Here is a 20,812-nt window from a genome sequence, read left to right as displayed (position 1 = left end):
TGCAGCAAAGCAGCCCCAAACCATGCCATTTCTACCCCCATGCTTCACAGTTGGTATGAAGTTCTTGTGCTCAAATGCTGTCTTTGGTTTGCGCCAAACATGTCTTCTGTTAGTGTGCCGAAATAATTGAACTTTGGATTGATCTGTCCAAAACACATTGTTCCAGAAGTCCTGGTGTTTGTCTAGGTGTTCTCTGGCAAACTTTAGTCTTGCCCTAAGAACACTTGTGCAGTCTCTTTCTGATGGTAGATGTGTATACTTTGACATCAACTGTGGCAAGAGCTACCTGTAGGTCCCATGATGACATTTTAGGATTGTAGAGACTTCATTAACATCTACAACCTTCTTTCTGAAAGCCTCAGAGAGCTCTTTTGATCTTGCCATGGTGATACCACTCACTTCAACAATCAAGAGCAAACCAAACAAAATGTCTGAGGTTTAAATAAGACAGGCTCCTCCAAAATCCTCTCTAACCATGTTCTAATCATTTGCTGGACTTGATTCTTTTTTAGGCATGTTAAGTACCGTAGTAATAAATATGGGGGTGTCATAACTTTTTCCTCACAAGAAAATTGCATTTCTATTAATTACATTTTACATTCATTTTTAAAAGATGATTTTCTAGTTGTATTTGTTTAGTTATATTACCTCGATCTCTCAATATTGTTAATTCTAGAATGCATGGTCTAATATAATTGGTAGGCCTATGGCATCCCAGTAAACATATCTCTATTCTCTACCTGGCTGGCCTGGCTTATACAAGCTAGCTAGCCAGTTTGCTAGTTTAGCAGCATAAGGATGATGCATTTAAGCATAAAACGTGTTTCCAAAAAGTAATATCCTGAAGAATGACTGGAACGCTTCTCGGCCAGTCACAATGCTTGATTTGATTATGTTGCATAGTGCATAGTGCAAGTACAATCCATACCATGAGACCCACAGACCACCACCCACTAACCAGAAATAAAATAAATAGTGATATAAAACATGATATAAAAAAATACATAATAGAGATAGGTACAGTATGGCAAGTACGGTAGTTAGAGGTATATACAATTATGAGCTATGTACAGTTAAGGTAGCTATGTGCAGTATGGTATACAGTTATATATGTAGTGACTATATCAAAGGAGCTATGTGCAATGTCCAAAAAATATGGTATGTGTAAATGTAGTATTTGTAAACAGCAGTGGTGCAAAGGGTAATTGAGAGTTCACATTTTTTGAGTTGAAGCACTGACAGGCCTCGGTTTTCGACGGTGGGGATGACTGCCCGTCCGCCGGTCCTAAGCCTGCCAGCTCGACGTTTGGTTGGCGACATTAGTTTCAAGTTGGTCTTGCACCATTTCTTGTTACTTGCAGAGGAGGCCACGTGGAGGCTGTCGTCTTCTCCTCCATCATCATCCATCATCATCCATCATCATCATCATCCATCATCTAGAAAGTATGGCTACGCAGACGATCTTGCCATCATGCTGAGCCGACCAACGTGGAAGGCGATGGAAGAGGGTCTTAACGTAGACATAGGCACACTGGTAGCATACCTTCGAAGGTGGCGTCTACAACTCAGTGTCGGAAAGACAGTCGCAGCGGAATACCACCTTAGCACCAGAGAAGCCAGGAGGGAACTTGAGGTGCGCGTTGACAACAAATGTCTGGAGGTCCAGCAAGCCCCGAAGTACCTTGGAGTGCGCCTGGATCGGACATTATCCTTCAAGCAACACCTGGAAGAAGTCAAGGCCAAAGTGACATCCAGGGCCGCGCTGATCCGCCGCCTTGCTGGTACAACCTGGGGAGCCTCCGCTAAGACGCTAAGAATATCCACCCAAGCCCTGGTCTTCTCTGCAGCGGAGCAAGGACAAACAGACTGAAGCACAGCTTCTACCCCAGGGCCATCCAGGCCCTGAACACAGCAAAGACCTAGGTTCTGGGCCCTGGACAGTCTGGACGGATTGATGGCAGCTGCTGGACTGAAAAAATCAGGTGTAGTGCTGAGGCACAAATATGTACATTTCTAGCCTGCAAACTGCGACACTTCAAATGAATGTGCAATAACACTATGTGCAATATGACAACCCTAGTCGTCTATCTGTACAGTATAGTATAGTGGATAGTGTCCATAGCCTTTATTTATGTAAACCAGCTCCTTCCCTTCTTGTTTTTTTTCTTCTTTTTTTTTCTTTCCTAGCACCAGGGGAGCCACCCCTCCTAAATTTCGTTGTTTGGTACCTGTACTATAGCAATGACAATAAAGACCATTCATTCAATACTGCGCCCCAGTCTGGAGCAGAAGCCCTCATGCGAGAAAGGTCGACGTGGCTATCAATACCTCCCTCAGAATAATAACTGGATGCTTGAAGCCTACCCCTGTGTCCCTCTTGCCAGTCCTCGCGGGAATAGCACCGGCCGGCCTCCGACGGGAGGCTGCCACCCTCGCCCTGGCCAGGAAGGCACAAAAGCATGACTGGCACATCCTGCACAACACCACCATAACACCAGCACCTCCAAGCCGACTCAAGACCCGCCACCCTTACAACAAGGCAGCACAAGCCATGCTCAACTCCACCTCTGAGGACATCTCCAGAGATGCATGGTTGGCAGCAGCTTGGAAGCAGGAGTGGGAGTCAGCCGGGCCCTCCCGAATCCACCGCTACATCTGGGACCCAGGAGATGGCGCCATTGGAGGAGACGACCTACCACGCCGGCAATGGACCACACTGAACCGTCTACGAACTGGTGTCGGTCGCTTTAAAACATCAATGAAGGCGTGGGGCCTGGCGGACAGTGCGGCATGCGAGTGCGGTGACCCAGAGCAGACCGCCGACCACATAATCACCATCTGCCCCTTATATAGACCACCCTCAGAAGCCAGCCTCTTCGACCTAGAACCAGAGATGCGGGCATGGCTACGCGACACCGAGTTGGACCTCTGACGTTACACGAAAGAAGAGAGTTCACATTGACCAGGTGTGTGTGCAACTAGCATTAGTGCAAATGCTAAATTGGATTGACCACAGTGGTCTATGGGGGGGTTACTGAGAGTCATTGTACCCCATGTGTGTGCGTGGGGGGAGGAGGAGGAGGAGGAGGAGGAGGAGGAGGAGGAGAAGAAGGAGAAGAAGAATGTTTTATTAGGCTTGGGGCGGCTGTGGCGCAGGAGGTAGAGCCGCCGTCTAATGATCGCAAGGTTGGCAGATCGGCGGTTCGAGCCCCAGCTGGCCATATGTCAAAGTGTCCTTGGGCAAGACACTGAACCCCAAATTGCTCCCAGTGAGCAGGCCGGCACCTTGCATGGTAGCTTGCCGCCATTGGTGTGTGAATGTGTGTGTGATGTTGTTGACACAATACGTTTCACTTTCCGACCCCTTCGATTCTGCGACTGGTTTATGGTCTCACCAGTGGGTGTCACCAGGCTACACTTTAAAAAAGGGTGCTATAGTTGCTTTGCCGTAAGAGAAGATAAATAGAATAAAAACCTGAAGGCACTAAAACTAGAAATCAGACAGTAACTTTTTTTTTCTACAATGCTGAATGCTGCTAAATTGTTTTAACTTTAAACCAGTTGGTCACTGAGTACCGCAGAGTACTGTTTTTGTTGCTTGAATAAAGGCTGGCAGTCTTTAATAGCCAACTGTTGTTGTGGACTATATAATGGGGTAAAGTATTTGTTATTATTCAGGAGTAAAAAAATAAATACAAATATCGGATTGATATATCGGTATCGCAGATACCTGAAGCCCAGGTATCGGTATCGGTAGTGAAAAAGTGGGATCGGGACATCCCTAATCAAAACACATGCAAAACAGCTGCTAGTAGCTAGCAAGCTAGCAAGGAACATCGCTATGAACATCTAACTGCATGTTTAGCACCTCACAACTTGCTGATAGAACATCAACATGCTAAAAACACATAACTACACATATTTTTAATTTTATTTATTTTACCTTTATTTTACCAGGCGAGACAATTAAGAACAACATTCTTATTTACAATGCCGGCCTGCCAACTGTTTGTTGATAAGCCATGTATCACTTACCTAGTTTACACAGCAGACTATACAGTGAATCCAATTCACATATTCTCACGTATTTAGTGATCCTAAAACTGTTGTTTGTTATATCGAGTGGGCTCTTCAACACTTACACTTTCGCGATATGAAAAAAACTGAAAACACACATAAAAAATAAGCTTTTTGGTCATTTGCGCAACTTGAGAATTGCAGATATGCAGACTTTGTCCCACCGTGACACATATGCAGGGTTCGAGTTATGTGGGAGCCAATGGGAGCTGAGCTCCCATAAGGAAGGTCTGAGCTCCCATGAAAGCAGTAAAATCATACATCTGTGGGGGTCGCTAATAATACATTACCACAACCATTATTTGATCAAAAATGTCAATGTAATGAGTATTATTTATATTTATTTATATGAGAAATATTCTAAAATAAACACGTTTTCCAAAAGAACTACGCGCACCAGCATTAATCTCCTGTGAATGACAGTATGCCTTTGACTGCCTGCACTTTACCACCAAGACACTATGGGGCGCAGTAGAATATTGTGCAACAGCAGAATATGATCGTTGAGCGCTTGCAAACGTGAAAACACGATTATTGAGAAGAAAACATTCAGTAGCTAGCTATCATGCCGCCCCAAAAAAGGCCACTGCTTCCGACCGAGTCGACAAGCCTGGAAAGTTTCGTGTTTTCATCCAAGAAACCAAACTTGAATTCAGCTGCCCTGTTATGACACCTAACGTTGAAACTGTTGAAATAGCAGAGCTCAAACAAAACCAAGTGCTTCCGAAGAAAGTAGCAGAACTCACCTCCAGTATGTATAAGGAGACAGCTAGTTCGTTCAGAGCAGCTTATACTGTCGCTAAAGAAAGGATGCCTTATACAAAACTGAATCCAATTATGAAACTTAATGAGATGAATGGCACGACAGTTGGCCCCTGCTCACCGATCCGATCATTCATGTGCCCAGATTGTAGCACATTGCACAAGAGATGAAACAAATTCATTTCTAATGTCAAATCACTTGATTCCCGTAGTAGCATAACATTAGATGAAAGCACAATTCATGGACGAGCATACATGATTATTTATGTCAGGTGCGATGTCACTGGAAATGGAGATGTGGACAATGTGTCGTGCTAACAGGAAAAGTGAATGGACTGTATAGCAAAAACAACAAAATTATTGGCAGAGATACCTGTGACTATCGCTTATAGCTGTTGTTTCATGTGGTGCTGTTGATGTGGTGAAATGAGTAGCCTATGGCTAATTAAAACTTGTAAGTCCCAACGCTGTGTGGGCATGATTCGCGCGCGTGCATGAGAACATTTCGCACTGTTATTTTGGAGACCCCCACAAAGCTCAGTTTATAACTCGAACCCTGCACATATGGGAGTGATGTTCGGGTGTCCACATACTTTAGGTCAAATAGTGTATGTTCAGAGACGCAGTTTCTCAGAACAGAGTAGAGAGAGGAGCAGAACTCTTAGCCCTATAAATGAATGAATGAATGAATGAATGAATGAATGGTCTTTATTGTCATTGCTACAGTACAGGTACCAAACAACGAAATTTAGGAAGGGTGGCTCCCCTGGTGTTAGGAAAGAAAAAAAAAAAACTTTAAAAAAAACACAAGAAGGGAAGGAGCTGGTTTACATAAATAAAGGCTATGTACACTATCCACTATACTATACTGTACAGATAGACGACTAGGGTTGTCATATTGCACATAGTGTTATTGCACATTTATTTAAAGTGTCGCAGTTTGAAGGCTTGAAATGTACATATTTGTGCCTCAGCACTACACCTGATTTTTTCAGTCCAGCAGCTGCCATCAATCCGTCCAGACTGTCCAGGGCCCAGAACCTAGGTCTTTGCTGTGTTCAGGGCCTGGACGGCCCTGTGGTAGAAGCTGTTCTTCAGTCTGTTTGTCCTTGCGGCCATGGTCCTGAACCGTCTTTTCGAGGGCAGCCGGGTAAAGTGTTCGTACCCAGGGTGGGTTGGGTCCCTGGAGATCTTGGAGGCCTTCCTGAGACAGCGTGTGTTGTACAGCTCTTCCAGAGAGGGGAGGGGGGCGCCGGTGATCTTCTGGGCTGTTCTCACGACTCTCTGTAGCGCATTTCTCTCCGCGGTTGTGCAGCTGGAGAACCAGTTGCAGATGCCGTAGGTGAGGATGCTCTCCACTGCGCCGCGGTAGAAGGTCACCAGTATCTCCTGCTTGCTGTGTTCCTTCCTGAGGACTCTCAGGATGTATAGCCGCTGTTGTGCCTTCTTGATTGATTGATTGATTGATTGATTGAAAACCTTTATTGTCCCCAATGGGGAAATTTTGTTGTCAAACAGCTCAGTTAGGGCAGACAGAAAACATTCAATAAAATACATAAAACAGTGCAGGCTCAATAAGTAAAAAGTTCCAAGTTCCAAAGTTCCAGCTCCAGGTCTCCCCCACCCTGCAGGGCCTGGTTGTAGAGTCGGAGTGCAGCTGGAACAAAGGACTGTCCAAATCTTTTTGTTTTTTGACGGGGGAGAACAAATCTGTGGCTGAACTTGCTCCTCATCCCCGCCAGCTCGCAGTACATCGGGTGGGAGGGATTGGCCAGCATGGCTTGTGGTGGCTTTTGTGTTGTCCTTCCAGGTCAGGTCATCCTGCATTTGCACCCCCAGGAATCAGAGGGTTGAGACTCTCTCCACGCTCTCTCCGTCGATGAGCAGGGGCTGGATCTCTGACTTTTTCCTCCTGAAGTCTACGATGATTTCCTGGGTCTTTGACTTGTTCAGCAGCAGGTTGTTAACCTTGCACAGCTTGCTCAGTTGCTCTACCTCATCCCTGTACGCCGCCTCGTCCCCCCCCCGAGATGCATCCCACCACGGTGGTGTCGTCTGCAAACTTTACGATGGAGTTGCTGGGGTGGACGGGGGTGAAGTCGTAGGTGTAGAGGTTGTAGAGGATGGGGCTTAGCACGCAGCCCTGGGGGGACCCAGTGCTGAGTCTGAGGGCTGTGGAGGTGTGGGGGCCCACCCGCACCCTCTGGGGGCGGTCGGTCAGGAAGTCCTTGATCCATGCACATATAGAGTGTGATAGACCCAGGTCTAGTAGTTTGGTCACTAGCCTGTCTGGAAGGATGGTGTTGAAGGCGGAGCTGAAGTCCACAAAGAGCAGTCTCGCGTAGCTGTTTCCCCTCTCCAGGTGGGATAGAGTGGCGTGGAGAGTCGTCGCGATGGCGTCCTCTGTGGACCTGTGGGCTCTGTAGGCGAACTGGTATGGATCCAGGTTGGGCGGGAGGCGTGTGAGTATGTGGGCCCGGACTAGTTTCTCGAAGCACTTCATGATGATTGGTGTGAGTGCCACCGGGCGGTAGTCGTTTAGGCAGCTCACCGTGCTTTTCTTCGGGACTGGGATGATAGTTGAGGTTTTCAGGCAGGGTGGGATGGTGGCCTGGGACAGGGACTGGTTGAAGATGTTGGTGAAAACCCCGGCCAGCTGGTCGGCGCAGTCCCTCAGCACCCGTCCCAGGACGCCATCCGGCCCCAAGGCTTTCCTGGGGTCCACCGCCTTCAGCACGCGTCTCACTTCATGCTCTGTGAGGGTGAGGCTGCTGAGAGCTGGAGAGAGGGGTGTTTGTGTTGTGGTTACCTCCGTTCGCCCCTCGTCGAACCGGGCTTAGAAGGTGTTCAGCTTTCCCGCCAGCAGGGGGTCGTCCTCTGCGGCTGTGAGCCTGTTGGCTCTGAAGTTTGTCATGTGCTGAACCCCCTGCCACATCCGCCTGGAGTCGTTGCTCAGGAAGCATTCCTCAATCTTCTCTCTGTGGTCTGCCTTGGCCTCTTTGATGCCGCGCTTTAGGTTAGCCCTGGTGGTGCTGTACAGCGGTGTGCTCTTCCCTGCGAAGAAGGCGTTGTCCCTCTCGTTGATCAGTTTTTGGACCTTCCTAGTCATCCATGGCTTCGTGTTGGGGTAGACCCGGACCCGTTTGTCCACGGTGACTGAGTTGGTGCAGTTCACTATGTGGTTCAGAACCGACGACGTGAACGGTTCCAGGTCCTCATGCTCATATTCCTGCCATGGGGTGTCATTTAGGCAGATCTGCAGTGGAGCGGACCCTTCTGGCCAGGTTCTGACAGTCTTAGTGGTGATGGGAGCACTTTTCCCCATGGTAGTGTATGCTGGGATCAGGAGGATTGACACATGGTCAGACATGCCTAGATGATCTAGCGGTCTAGCCTTGTAAGCACGTTTGATGTTGGTGTATACCTTGTCCAGTGTTTTTTCTCCTCTTGTTGCACATTTAACATGCTGATAGAACTTGGGTAGTACTGCCTTCAGGTCGACATGATTGAAATCTCCTGCTATAATGTGAATTGCCTGTGGATCTGTGCTTTGTTGACCACTGATGACGTCATATAGCCGCGCCAATGCTAAGCTACCGTCTGCATTTGGTGCAATATAAACACACATATAAAAGCTCATTAAACAGCACTCATCTTGTCTGTTACTGCAGAAGATTGGGAGAAGGGGAGGAGAGGGTGAATTAAAAAGTAGTGTGTGTGTGTGTGTGTGTGTGCGTGCGTGTGCGTGCATGCGTGTGTGTGTGTTTTTGATTGATTGATTGAAAACTTTATTAGAAGATTTGCAGAAGTAGGTACATGAAAGTACATATTACATACAAGGTCAACTAACAGGATAAAAACCCAAGAAAGCCACTGGCTTATTTCAATTGGGGTCCTTGATTCTCAATTCATCGTTACATGTAAGACAGACAAAAAAAACAACTAGTACTATCTACAAGATAATACAGACAAATAACTAGTACTATCTACAAGATAAACATACATCCATCATGGGAAGAACAATACAACAAAACATAAGGTATGTACAGCGGGTAGGACAGGTGGGGACATACACCACAGGTGGGGGCGGGGGACAAAACACAAAGTATGTACAGTGGGTAGTTCGGGTCTTTTAATCTGATTTTTGATTTAGAGGGTCCAGTTACGGATTGCAGCCTCCTGTAAATGTTTTTTGAGAGTGGTTTTGAAGGTGGGCAGTGTTTTGCACTCCTTTAAGATTATAGGAAGGGCGTTCCACATTTTTACTGCATAGTTTGCAAACGAGTTTAACCCCTTGTTTGTGGTGCAACGCGGTTGAACGTGGTTCGTGGAGCTTCCTCTGGTATTGTATGTGTGGACGTTGTTCACTTTTTGGAAGTATGTTGACAGGTACTTGGGTGTCTTTGTGGTGTAGCGTATCTTGAAGACCAGGCCCAGTGCAAGCTGCTGCACTCTGTCAACTACTCGTAGCCAATCAAGGCTCAAAAATGAGCAGCGGTTAGATGTGTCCTAGGGTTGAGGCCTAGCAGAAGCCTAACCAGTTTATTTTGGGCTGTCTGGAGTCTTGTTTTATGGGCCTTTGTGGTTCTATAGTACCATGATGTTACGGCATAGTCGAAGTGACATTGAATGAGAGCTCCTGATAGGGTCCTCAGTGTGTTTTTACTGACAAGTGAGGATATCCTGTACAAGAATCTAGTTCTATGGTTCACTTTTTTGATTACTTTTGCTGCCATTTTATCTCCGGAAAGATTTGCCTCTAAGATGGAGCCCAGGTATGTAATATCCTCTTTTCTTGTGATATTAATGTTACCCACTTTTATTTTGAAATTTACAGCCTTTCTGAGTTTAGATGGGGATCCGTATAGGATGGTTTCAGTTTTACCTAGGTGTATTGATAGTTTATTGTCAGCTAGCCAGATGCAGATTCTACTCAGTTCAGTGCTTAGCGCTTTTTCCACCTGCAATATGTCCCTGTCAGAGACCAGCAGAGCCCAGTCATCCGCGAACAGGAACAAATTGCAATCACATGCTGATGACATGTCATTCACATATATTAGGAACAGTAAAGGTCCCAATATGCTTCCTTGTGGAACGCCGCAGGTCACTGGGAGGGGGGGGGACAGTGTTCCGTTCACACTAACCACCTGTTCCCTCCCCTCTAAGTAGGATTGCATCCAGCTCACCGATGTTCTATCGAACCCAATTGCTTTCAGTTTATCTAACAATATGTGGTGATCTACTGTGTCGAAGGCCTTCTGGAGGTCCAGCATGACCATGCCGCAGTACTTGCCCGAGTCCACCTCATGGTTGATGTGGTCGTTCAAATAGAGAAGGCATGTGTCAGTGGAATGGGATGTTCTGAATCCTGTGTGTGTGTGTGTGTGTGTTAGAGCATTGTGTTATGGCCTCTTGCTGCGACCCTTTTTTTTAGGTCATTCCACCTCTTTTTGAGACCTCAGACAGTATCGGATCATGAAAAAGTGGTATACTATACACCCATGAAAAAAGGTTTAGAACAGGGATGATCAATTATGCAACCCATGGTGATTTACTTTTACAAATGTTGGTGAGAAAAAAAAAGAATAACATATTTTTAGAGGAGAATAATTGGATACCTGAAATATGAGTGGATGCTCCTCTAATAATTGGAAAAACACGATAATTCTGTCCTATGTTCATAGTGATATCACATGGGGCTTCTCTGTAACATTCGATTAATATAATTGTTCTACAATTCGACATGGTTAACTTAAGCATACATATTTGTGTGGTGTCCCTCCTATACATTGTGTGAACTGGATCCTGTAGGATTAGGATCCTGTCTTCCAAACAGTCCATATGAAATAGAAAACAGAGCCGTGTGAGACATGGACAACACCACTGAGCCCAGACAGAGAATGAGAGGAGAGAAAACCATCTCTATATTTCTCTCACTCTCTCTGCTCAGTGGTGGTGCAGATGTCTCACATAGTTATTATGTTTATCCCCCCAATCAATCTTATGCCTGACAATGACAAATAGTCCTACATTACAGGGACTATAATCTTGTAACTTTTGTCGCTTGTTGGCCCTTACTTACTATCGAGAATATTCAGATGGTAGAATAGACATTTGCTGGAGAGGTCTGGTACAGATATGGAGCACTCGAGTAATAGCAATAGCCGGAAAAACTGGTCAGAACCATGGGGAGCAATGATTGTTTTTCCATGACACTTCTTTTATTGATTGTATCTAGCTTTGAAATCTCTTTTCACATACAATATGTTATATATATATATATATATATATATATATATATCATATATAACAATCATATATAACAATTATTACCCTTTACAATTTTCTAACTCAAAAGGGAGCATCAACCTGGCCATGGCCAATTAGAATGCAGACAGCATCCAGAGTTCTTGAATTCATTAAAAGTGAGATGTCATGTCTCAATTTAGTTACTGTGGTCGAATCTGTCTGCCCTACATGGTACAATACGACCTAAGCACACTTTATATTAAGGTTTATCTCCATAGATAGATCACTGTTCTATCCTCTATTGTTATATATGTAAACATTGGTAGAGATTGGGATGCTATGTGTCTCTGTGTTGTCGTCAGGATTTGCAGGTTCAGTAATTGCCCAGTGGAGGGCACTCTAGCTGTGGGAAAGGAAACTCCTGAATCACTACTATCACACAACACAACCTAAGTCTGCAAGCCTGATCATGTCTGATAGTTCTCATCCCTACCATTTCAGCAGCGACCCAAATAGATCCAGAGAGCCATTAAAGTGGACTCTGTAGCCACACGTCATTTTGCCTCCACCATAGCTGATGAGAAATGAAAACCAACACATTAAAAACCAAGTACAAGTACACTTACCTTTCTCTCTCTCCTTCTCTCTACCCTCTCTATCTCTTGCTCTATCTCTGCCCTGTCCCCCACTCTCTCTCTCTCACTCTGCCCTCTCTCTCTTTCTTCTCTCTCTTCCACTACCTCTCATTCACTCTCTCTGCCCTCCCCCCCATCGCTCTCTCTCCCTCCTTTCTCATTGCCCTGTCTCCCACTCCCTCTTCATCTTTCTACCTCTCCTTTCTCTGCCCTGTCTCTCACTCCCACATCTCCAGACAGTCTACTGAGGTCTGACACAGTCAGTTTGTGTTACTATGAACTGAGGCAGCGACTCATACGTTCAAAGAACTGGCAGCAGCTCTGCCTGCTCCTGTGTGAAATACTCTCACCTTGAGCAAAGATAACTTCTCCAAGACCCCTCTCACGACTTCTCTCTGTTGCCTTTGGTACAGACTCGTCTAATTCCCAACTACTAAGCCTGTTTGTTTGGAAATGTCAGGCACAGTGAAAGATTACGTAACACATTAATCCAGGCTGTGTTTTACGTGGGCTTGATTTGAGAGAGGATTTTAGATTTGCATACTGTATGTGTGTGTGTGTTTGTCTGGTTTCTGCTGTTCTAACATGTTCTAACAACAATGTTCTAACAACAACAATGTTCATGACTCGTCATTTACTCTATCGCTGAATAAAGTTTTTAATTCATGAATAGATAATTAAAGTTGTGGGGGTCAGTCAGTGTAGAAGCTTAAAAGCTAAGGCACACAAATATGCAAATAGCTTTTTTCCTTTCTTTGTGCTGAACATTTCCAACATGTAGGCGGCCTCTGAAATGTTTGTGACGACCTTTCTGAGACTCGGGAGGATTAATGGTAAATGGAAGTGGGCTGAGGAAGAACTGTGTGTGTGTGTGTGTGTGTGTGTGTGTGTGTGTGTGTGTGTGTGTGTGTGTGTGTGCGCGCGCATGTGCATGCATGAACATCTGTGTGTGTGTGTGTGTGTGTGTGTGCGTGCGTGCATGTGCATGTGCATGTGCAAGTGTGTGTGTGTGTTGCAGCAGGGGAATTAAAGCGGGGGCCAGCTGACTGTTAATGGGAGAGATTAGCCAGAGGAAACCTAAAAGGAGAGAGTGCCAGGGACACACAGGGGCAAGAACAGGGAAACAAAAACAGGATGGGTCTTAGACAGACACGGAACATTCTGGGTCAGAGAGGGAGAAGCCGTTGACAGTGTGACAGTAGGAAACAGCGTTCTTCCACTGAGATAGCTGTGTTGTTCCTAGCCGGAAAACGTCCCCCTCCACCCATTGAGAGGAATAGTGCTCCAACAATATTATTTGGGCAATCCCAGTGCGCTATGGTGCTGGAACCATGGGTTCCTTTCCAAAGACTTTCAATATGACCATATGGGAGGATACAGTATCACACACACACACACACACACACACACACACACACACACACACAAACATACACACACACACTTTCTGCTACTATGTATAATATATAATATGTATAATTTTGAAGAACCTCTTTGCCTGTCAACATACTACATGCACTCAATTTCTCCCTCATGTATTACACAATCATAGCAGCAGCCCTTTTTCATCCAAGCCCCGTATGAAACATGATGCTGATGTGCGCTTATTATTCAGATGTTTGCCAAAACAAGCCTCATAACAAGTGTGCCAGGCTTCAGTGCCAGTCCACAGAACAATCGCATGCTTGTGGTGTCTATAAACACCATCCATCCAGCTCTAGATCTCCAAATCTGGTGGTGACTGAGTCATCCGTGTGTCCTGGACTGACAGTTCATGTGTGTGTGCATGTGTGTTCTCCCACAGCGGTGCAGTCTCTCAATAGCCTGAACGACCAGATCGCCCACTTCATGGTGAACGGTCCAAGAGCCTTGAAGGAGGAGGACCGTGCCTTTCTACCCAGTGAGAAACAAACCCTGCAGAAGTCCATGACTCTGATGAGACATCTACTGATGGATGCTCAGGTACAGTGGAAACCACATTACATCATTACATCACTGAGGCCTATTATAGAAGGTCATAGGTCATTCTAGACACTATAGAATAAGAACAACTTATTTGGATGGAGGGATGAAAATCTCATAACATATTGACCTGCTTGGTCATATAGCGCATGCTACAGTAGAGCTGCACACTCATATAGTATCTGTCAAGCCAGGCATTTAGCTACACACTTTATTATCATTATCATATCATTTATTTTCAGTCACACTTCCTTCAGCACCGGGGCAAATGATTTTGAAGACGTTGGATTGACATTATGGAGCGGTTCTTAGTACAGGCCTTAGATGAAATTGAAATATTGATGCTATGCTGTAGAGGCGGAGTAACAAGGTTACAATTCCCACATCACAGTACACTCTCTCTGTATCTCTCTCACTGTGTACGGTATCAGCCATCATCACAGCGCATCACATTACAGATGGATCTCTCTTCTAATTTCGAGCCAGGGGTTAGTTCGACGAACTGGATGGATCACAGCGTTAGCACGTATGCTAATTGCTCCCTCTCTCTCTCTCGGTGCTGACATATGGTCATCTGATGAATCCATCTGATTATTCAACGATGGCCCCAGTGTCCTTAAAAATGAATTTGCGAGGCATCAATCACTCTGGAAGGCTGTGAGACTGTGAATATGGCGACTGATGCTTTCTGACTGCTAGCGCGTCAGCTTTGTTAATAATAATCTCTAATGAATTTGCAAACACATTTGCTTCATCCTGCACCATAACGGGCCCAGATAAAAGATGACAGGGACATGAAAGTGAGTGTGGGTGCCGCCGTTATTGCTTCTCTCCCATCCTGCACTGTATCTCTCTCCCTCCCTCTCTCTCTCTCTCTCTCTCTCTCTCTCTCTCTCTCTCTCTCTCTCTCTCTCTCTCTCTCTCTCTCTCTCTTTCACTCTCTCTCTCTCCATCATCATCACCATTCTCGCCCATCATTTCCTGTGACCCTGAGGAGGATGTCCTTAAGATGAGAGGAGAAGAAGAGAGGAAGGGTTGTGATGTGCTCAGACAGAGGTAGGGAAGATGCTAAGTGAAGGAATAGTGTCATAAACCTCATAGAGCATTATCTACAGTTGATCTCCTGCCATAATGTAGACATTGTCTGTGAAAAATATGACAGCTTGAATGATGTAATTTCATTGCATAACAATTGCAGCAATGGTGGAGTGACCACTACAATTTGCAGTAGACCATGAGATATGTCATATTGGACACCTGGTTTCGATCCCAGCAATCAACTCTGCATTTTGCGCACGTGAATAAGTGTCTTGTCCCACCCTTTTTAACGCCCATGGTTGCCTATGAATGGTCAGTGAGATGGTGCGAAGAAAAAACATTTCACCCAGTCAATTTCTGCGCAACAGTTCTGTGCAATGAACACGTCATAACAATATGAAACGCTTCTCTCGTCTGCCAGACCATAGATAATATTATGTATAAAATATCTATGTGCCAGACTGCATCGACAATTCGTCCTACTGTTTACCTTATTAATTATGATAATACATTTCATAACATCCAAGTATTGTTTAATTACAGATCCAATTAAATGTGATTGAGTTTCACCCCAAGTTCGTCTTTTATCAATCCCAAAATTGCAGGAAAATGTGTGTATGCCCGTTTTTGGGAGTACGCAAGTTTTATAAATGAGGCCCCTAGCTTGAGGCCGAGTCAAGATGAGCCAGCCCCTATACAGTGTTGAAGCTCTCCATGTGCAACAGGTCACCAAAGCTCTATGAGAAAGCCTCTGCATGCTTTCAACCTCTCTCTCTGTCTCCCTCCTTTTCTCTCTCTGTCTCTCTCTGTCTCTCTCTCTCTCTCTCTCTCTCTCTCTCTCCATTGCTCTCTGAGGCTAAAAAGCGTATTTAATGTTCAAAGCCCAGAGAAAATCCACTTACACGCCAGAAGAGACGTGGGGAGACTGTCGAGTGGCTGCTCTCTCTCTCTCTTTCTCTCTCTCTCTCTCGATCTCTCTCATCTCTGTCTCTCGTCAGGGTTTGAGTAGGACAGGTGGTCATCCGTCCCCCCCCACCCCCAACTGGCTCCAGCCTCTTTCACTCAGCTTCCACCAGAAGGACTCTTCTTCTTCTCACCCCTTCAGCAATTTCTTTGTTTTAATCTATCACTCTATTTTTCTGTTGGTCATAGCTGAGGGTAAGCTGAATCCATGAGGGATTGTTTTTATCAACATATTCACAGTTGATGTCAGTGTATTTAGAGGAAGGTTTTAGATACATTTTTGGTAGCTAGCTAGCTAGGTATTGTTTGTCCAATGGTATGTATAATTTGATATTCTCAGTACCTACAGGTGATTCTAGAGGTGGTAGTGCACATAGTCTAACTAATTCTGACTCTCCAATTAAAAGGGAAGTTTGACAGCGACACACAGATTCTATGATTCACCAGCAACACACAGATTCTATCGACAAATAGAGAGGAGTGCTTCAAATTGGATACACACTGCTCACAGAGGAAAATGGCATCAAAAATGTCTTCAGCTAACTACATGTTATCATTTCATGCAATGTGTGCACATCGGTTTGGAAAGAATAGCATGGGTGGAGGAGGAGGGTCATCACTTGCAAATGTTTCAAGGGGTGTGGATGTGCGACAGCACTTCTGACAGAACCTTTTACATCCTGTAACCCCAGAATCTCAATCGAGAGATGAGATTCTGGGATCTGAGATTATACTGATTATACAAAGCAACACTGTTTCAACTGATTGTGTCTGTTTTATCGTTTAACCTTTACTTTCACTTTCTCCTTTGCTTACTCATGTAGTATCACAAAAAACGGAATCACATCACAAAGACATCACATAAGAAATGAGAGCCTTCCCCCTGCTCTTACTGTTCCTCCGCCCATCTGGTGTGTATCCTAGAGTCAAGCTGAGAGGATATGGGAAGTTGATTCTTCGCCACCTCCCCTACTCCCCCCCCTTACACCTACCCCATTCCCTTCCCAATGTCTGACTGTGACTGCATTGGCCGAGCTGTCACTCAGCGAGAGAGAGAGAAAGAGAAAGAGGGGCTCAGGTTGGAGGGTTGTGAGGGTGACATTGACACTCACAGGAGGCAGACACTGATGAAGGAGGCTGTCTGTCTCTCTGACCTCCTCTCTGCTTTAATCATCAGAGTAGCGGCAGAGACACGCATCACGCCAGAGAAGAAGGCTAGGCTTGGACACACACACACACTCGCACACGCACGCGTACACGCACGCGCACACGCGCACACACACACACACACGCACACGCACGCACGCACGCACACACACACACACACACACACACACACACACACACACACACACACACACACACAAACACATTATATTGATCATTATACTGTATTTTAGTTCTGAATTGAAAAGAAGAAAGCTATTTCTGAAGGGTGTCAAAATGGTATGTAATATGTTATAGGTCTAGCTCTCTAGTTCTTATTGAGGTTGGCTCAAAGTAATGTAATGTGTGTAATGTAATGTTCAAACAGCCATTTACCATTCATTTACATTCTAAAACAAAAACATTGAAATTGAATAGCTTCTACAATAGTGTCAATTGATGTTAATGAACACACAAATATTCAATCCAAATCCAATGCCCATCCTGCACCTACTGTCTCTCAATTAATATTTCAACACCATGGACCGACTAAGACATATTAGCCGATAAGGTTGGAAGTGAGATCAGGGTCATAGAGCAGAGAGGCCCATCTATGACCCCTGAGGACTGGGGGGAAGAAGGGCGTGTGTGGTGGTGGGGTGCGGCTGGGGGTCTGGCTGGGTCAGCCTGTCCCTCCTCTCCTCCGACTGGGGCCGCAGCTGGCCCTCCTGAGGATGCTTCACCCATGCATAATACATCAACCTGGTCCCATCTGCCCCCACGGCCACTCCTCTGACTCCATTAGGGCCCCCACAGGGGCGCAGGACCAATCAGAACCAGCAGTGACACACACTGCCATGTGCTGCCATGGTGATGGCCTATCATGTTGTATCTCCAACCCAGTGCGGGGCAAATTTTGCAATTTTGTTGCAAAAAAAGGACTCGTCTTGGAGATGTCTTGTCTTGCCATGGCTATGATTGTTGGATTACAAAATATTGTGGAATGTTTAAAACACATTTAAGTGGTGTAGTTTTTTGAGTAGCTCTTCCATTTGAAAACATTTGTGTAATCCAGGGTCATCTGATTGTGTGTCTTGGCCAGTCTCTGGGCTTATATTCAGTTGTATTCACTACTCTCATCTCCTTGACAGGGAGCATCTCTTGTAAGTCCCACAGGTGGTATCTCACTCATTGTAGCTCTAGAACTCAGTTCCCAGAAAACAGCTCTACTTACTCATTAAGTGTAACAGTATTTTGGATGGAATTTTAAAAATCCTTTCATATGTTGCTAGCGCTAAAACATTTTTGACACACAAATTTAATTGTTGATTGAGAAGGATGATATCATTTCTGGAGCTTGTTATTGGACTCATCTGTTGAGCAAATTGAAAATGTTGTATATTGTAAGCAATACATTGATACAGATACAGTGCTATAGAACATTGATGGGAGCTACTACCGGTATATTGTATTTTATTCTAGAGAAGCAGGCGCAAATTTGGGATGTAAACGTATTAATCTGTTGTACATAATGTTTTCTGCATCGTTATGTAATACACAAACATGACATTCTTTATATGATTGAGGATTTTAGTAATTAGTTCTAAATCTAAACTCAAATTAAATTCTCCACACATTAAAATGTGTAAAATCTTCTGTATCCAGAATCTGTTTTCATTGTTTGGAGTTCAACATTAAGAATAATCTCTTGACACGGTCAGCATTCTCTCCACACTAGGGTTTGATCACCAACAATTCCCTGAGTGTCTGCCTCTAGTGATTGCCTCTCTGATCCAACATTGATTGACCCATTTGTCATTACCACACTGATACATCACATAGCAGTTAAGCGGGTAATTAGTCATATTACTGTATCTGTTTTATGGCATGCTTTAATTATCTATTGCCAATACTCCGAATGGAATCAGTGTATTGTTGCATTTTGTATTTGTTTAGAAATTATGAATGAATGAATGAATGAATGGTCTTTATTGTCATTGCTATAGTACAGGTACCAAACAACGAAATTTGGGAGGGGTGGCTCCCCTGGTGCTAGGAAAGAAAAAACAAGAAAAAAAACAAGAAGGGAAAGGAGCTGGTTTACATAAATAAAGGCTATGTACACTATCCACTATACTATACTGTACAGATAAGACGACTAGGGTTGTCATATTGTACATAGTGTTATTGCACATTCATTTAAAGTGTCGCAGTTTGCAGGCTTGAAATGTACACATTTGTGCCTCAGCACTACACCTGATTTTTTTTCAATCCAGCAGCTGCCATCAATCCGTCCAGACTGTCCAGGGCCCAGAACCTAGGTCTTTGCTGTGTTCAGGGCCTGGATGGCCCTGGGGTAGAAGCTGAGCTTCAGTCTGTTTGTCCTTACGGCCATGGTCCTGTACCGCCTTTTCGAGGGCAGCCGGGCAAAGTGTTCGTACCATTATTGTACAATGTGTGAATATAGCTATGTGTTTATGGGGTCTACATGAGAGGTGTGTGCGTGTGTGCGTGCGTGTGTGCGCATGCATGCGTGGGTGTGTGTATGTAGGAAGCTAATGCAGTGCTTATCAACACCAATAATGGACTCTGGCCATAATGAATCAATAAGCACTCTACCACTGTGGAATATGGGGGACCTACAGCAACTTAACGTTTCCATCAAAAGGTCCATCACACTGAATAACTAACGACACACACTCCAGCTAGCTCTTTGTTAGGAAAACTGAAAATGATGGGCTATCAATTAACGTAGGGGGAACTGTGGCAGGCTGGGTTTTGGTTGATAGTGCTAGCCTTGCACATCACACATCACATCCTCAATCTACTCCTCTCCCCCTCCCCCCACCACCACCCCAACTCATTTTAACCCTCCCATCAGGGGTGAAGGTTTGGCTGCTCCGACATGGTGTGGCTCTAGCTGGTCTAGCATACTGTAGACTCAACACTAGCGGTTAATAGTGTCACCATTGATCCACAGTAGGAGAGTGATGGTGCCTCAGGGAATGCCATGACCACTGCCCCCCCCCCACTCCCCTCCCTGCCACCTCCCCTCTCCAACACTCTCAGAGTAGCGGCCAGAGAGTAATGACTAGACGCCTCCTTCAATCCCTCAGGGGAGGCCAAAGATAAATGTGTGCCCTGCAAGGTGAAAAGCGAGCCTGAGGTCACAGTCCACCCCGCGCCATGGGAGTAAAGACATTTAACCAGAGGGCAAAATTATTTCTACTTCAAATATCAAGCCAATCTCTAGAAGCAATGTGCCCCTTGACCTCTCTAGGGTGTTGGTTTTATTTGGTTCGATATGTAAGCCGGTACTGTTTGATTTGGTTATTGAGTGGGTTGATTGGATATAAACTTGTTTTCCCTTGAGGGATTTCCGAGGTTGTCTGCATTGAGAGTTACGCTGTTTTAGATTAAATTGATAATATAATACATTAAATTAATTAGCTAATGAAGATATTGTGTCTAATGGGGACTCTGGATCTATGGTCTGTTGATTATCTTGTGAAAACATTCTGTCAGGGCAGGAATCCACCAACTGGCGACAGTATATGTATGTACCAATTCCATGTTGCTGTTTCACTGCCTTTCCTTATCACCATACATATATGTTTCATTGTGTGTGATTGTTTGCAATTAAATGGTGTTAGGGTCTACTCTTGATTCAAAAGGTCATTGTACCATTCTATGTTCGATGTAAGCAATAAAATGAAAACACTCTCAAGATATCATTCAGTACAAAAGGAAGAACAGCAGGTCATGGATTCACTCGTGCTGATACTCAGCTTCCTAGGCAAGGCAAGACAAGTTTATTTGTAAAGCACATTTCATACAACAGGGGCAATTCAAAGTGCTTCACATACAGCAAAAAAAGACAAGAATATATATATATATAGATAAACATTAATAAGATAATAGAAATTAATAAAAAAGAAACGAATGGAAATCTTAGTGTTTAATCACTACGTTTAATCACA

The 20,812-nt window shown here is 44.7% G+C and overlaps 1 protein-coding gene across 1 annotated transcript in view; it reads left to right on the top strand.

Annotated features, from left to right (window-relative positions):
* kazna (kazrin, periplakin interacting protein a) overlaps positions 1–20,812 on the top strand; it is a gene marked incomplete at its 5' end in the record, with an annotated part of 180,355 nt that overhangs the window by 11,013 nt on the left and 148,530 nt on the right. Inside the window, one exon of the mRNA XM_080535245.1 lies at positions 13,528–13,685. Within this exon, the coding sequence (XP_080391371.1) occupies positions 13,528–13,685 (158 nt within the window). The remainder of the gene's footprint in view (positions 1–13,527; positions 13,686–20,812) is intronic.

Source organism: Nansenia antarctica (genome assembly GCF_963989245.1).
Source record: "Nansenia antarctica genome assembly, chromosome: 6".
Taxonomy (NCBI): Eukaryota; Metazoa; Chordata; class Actinopteri; order Argentiniformes; family Microstomatidae; genus Nansenia; species Nansenia antarctica.
Note: the sequence above shows the minus strand (reverse complement) of the source record. Positions and strands in the feature narration are given on the sequence as shown.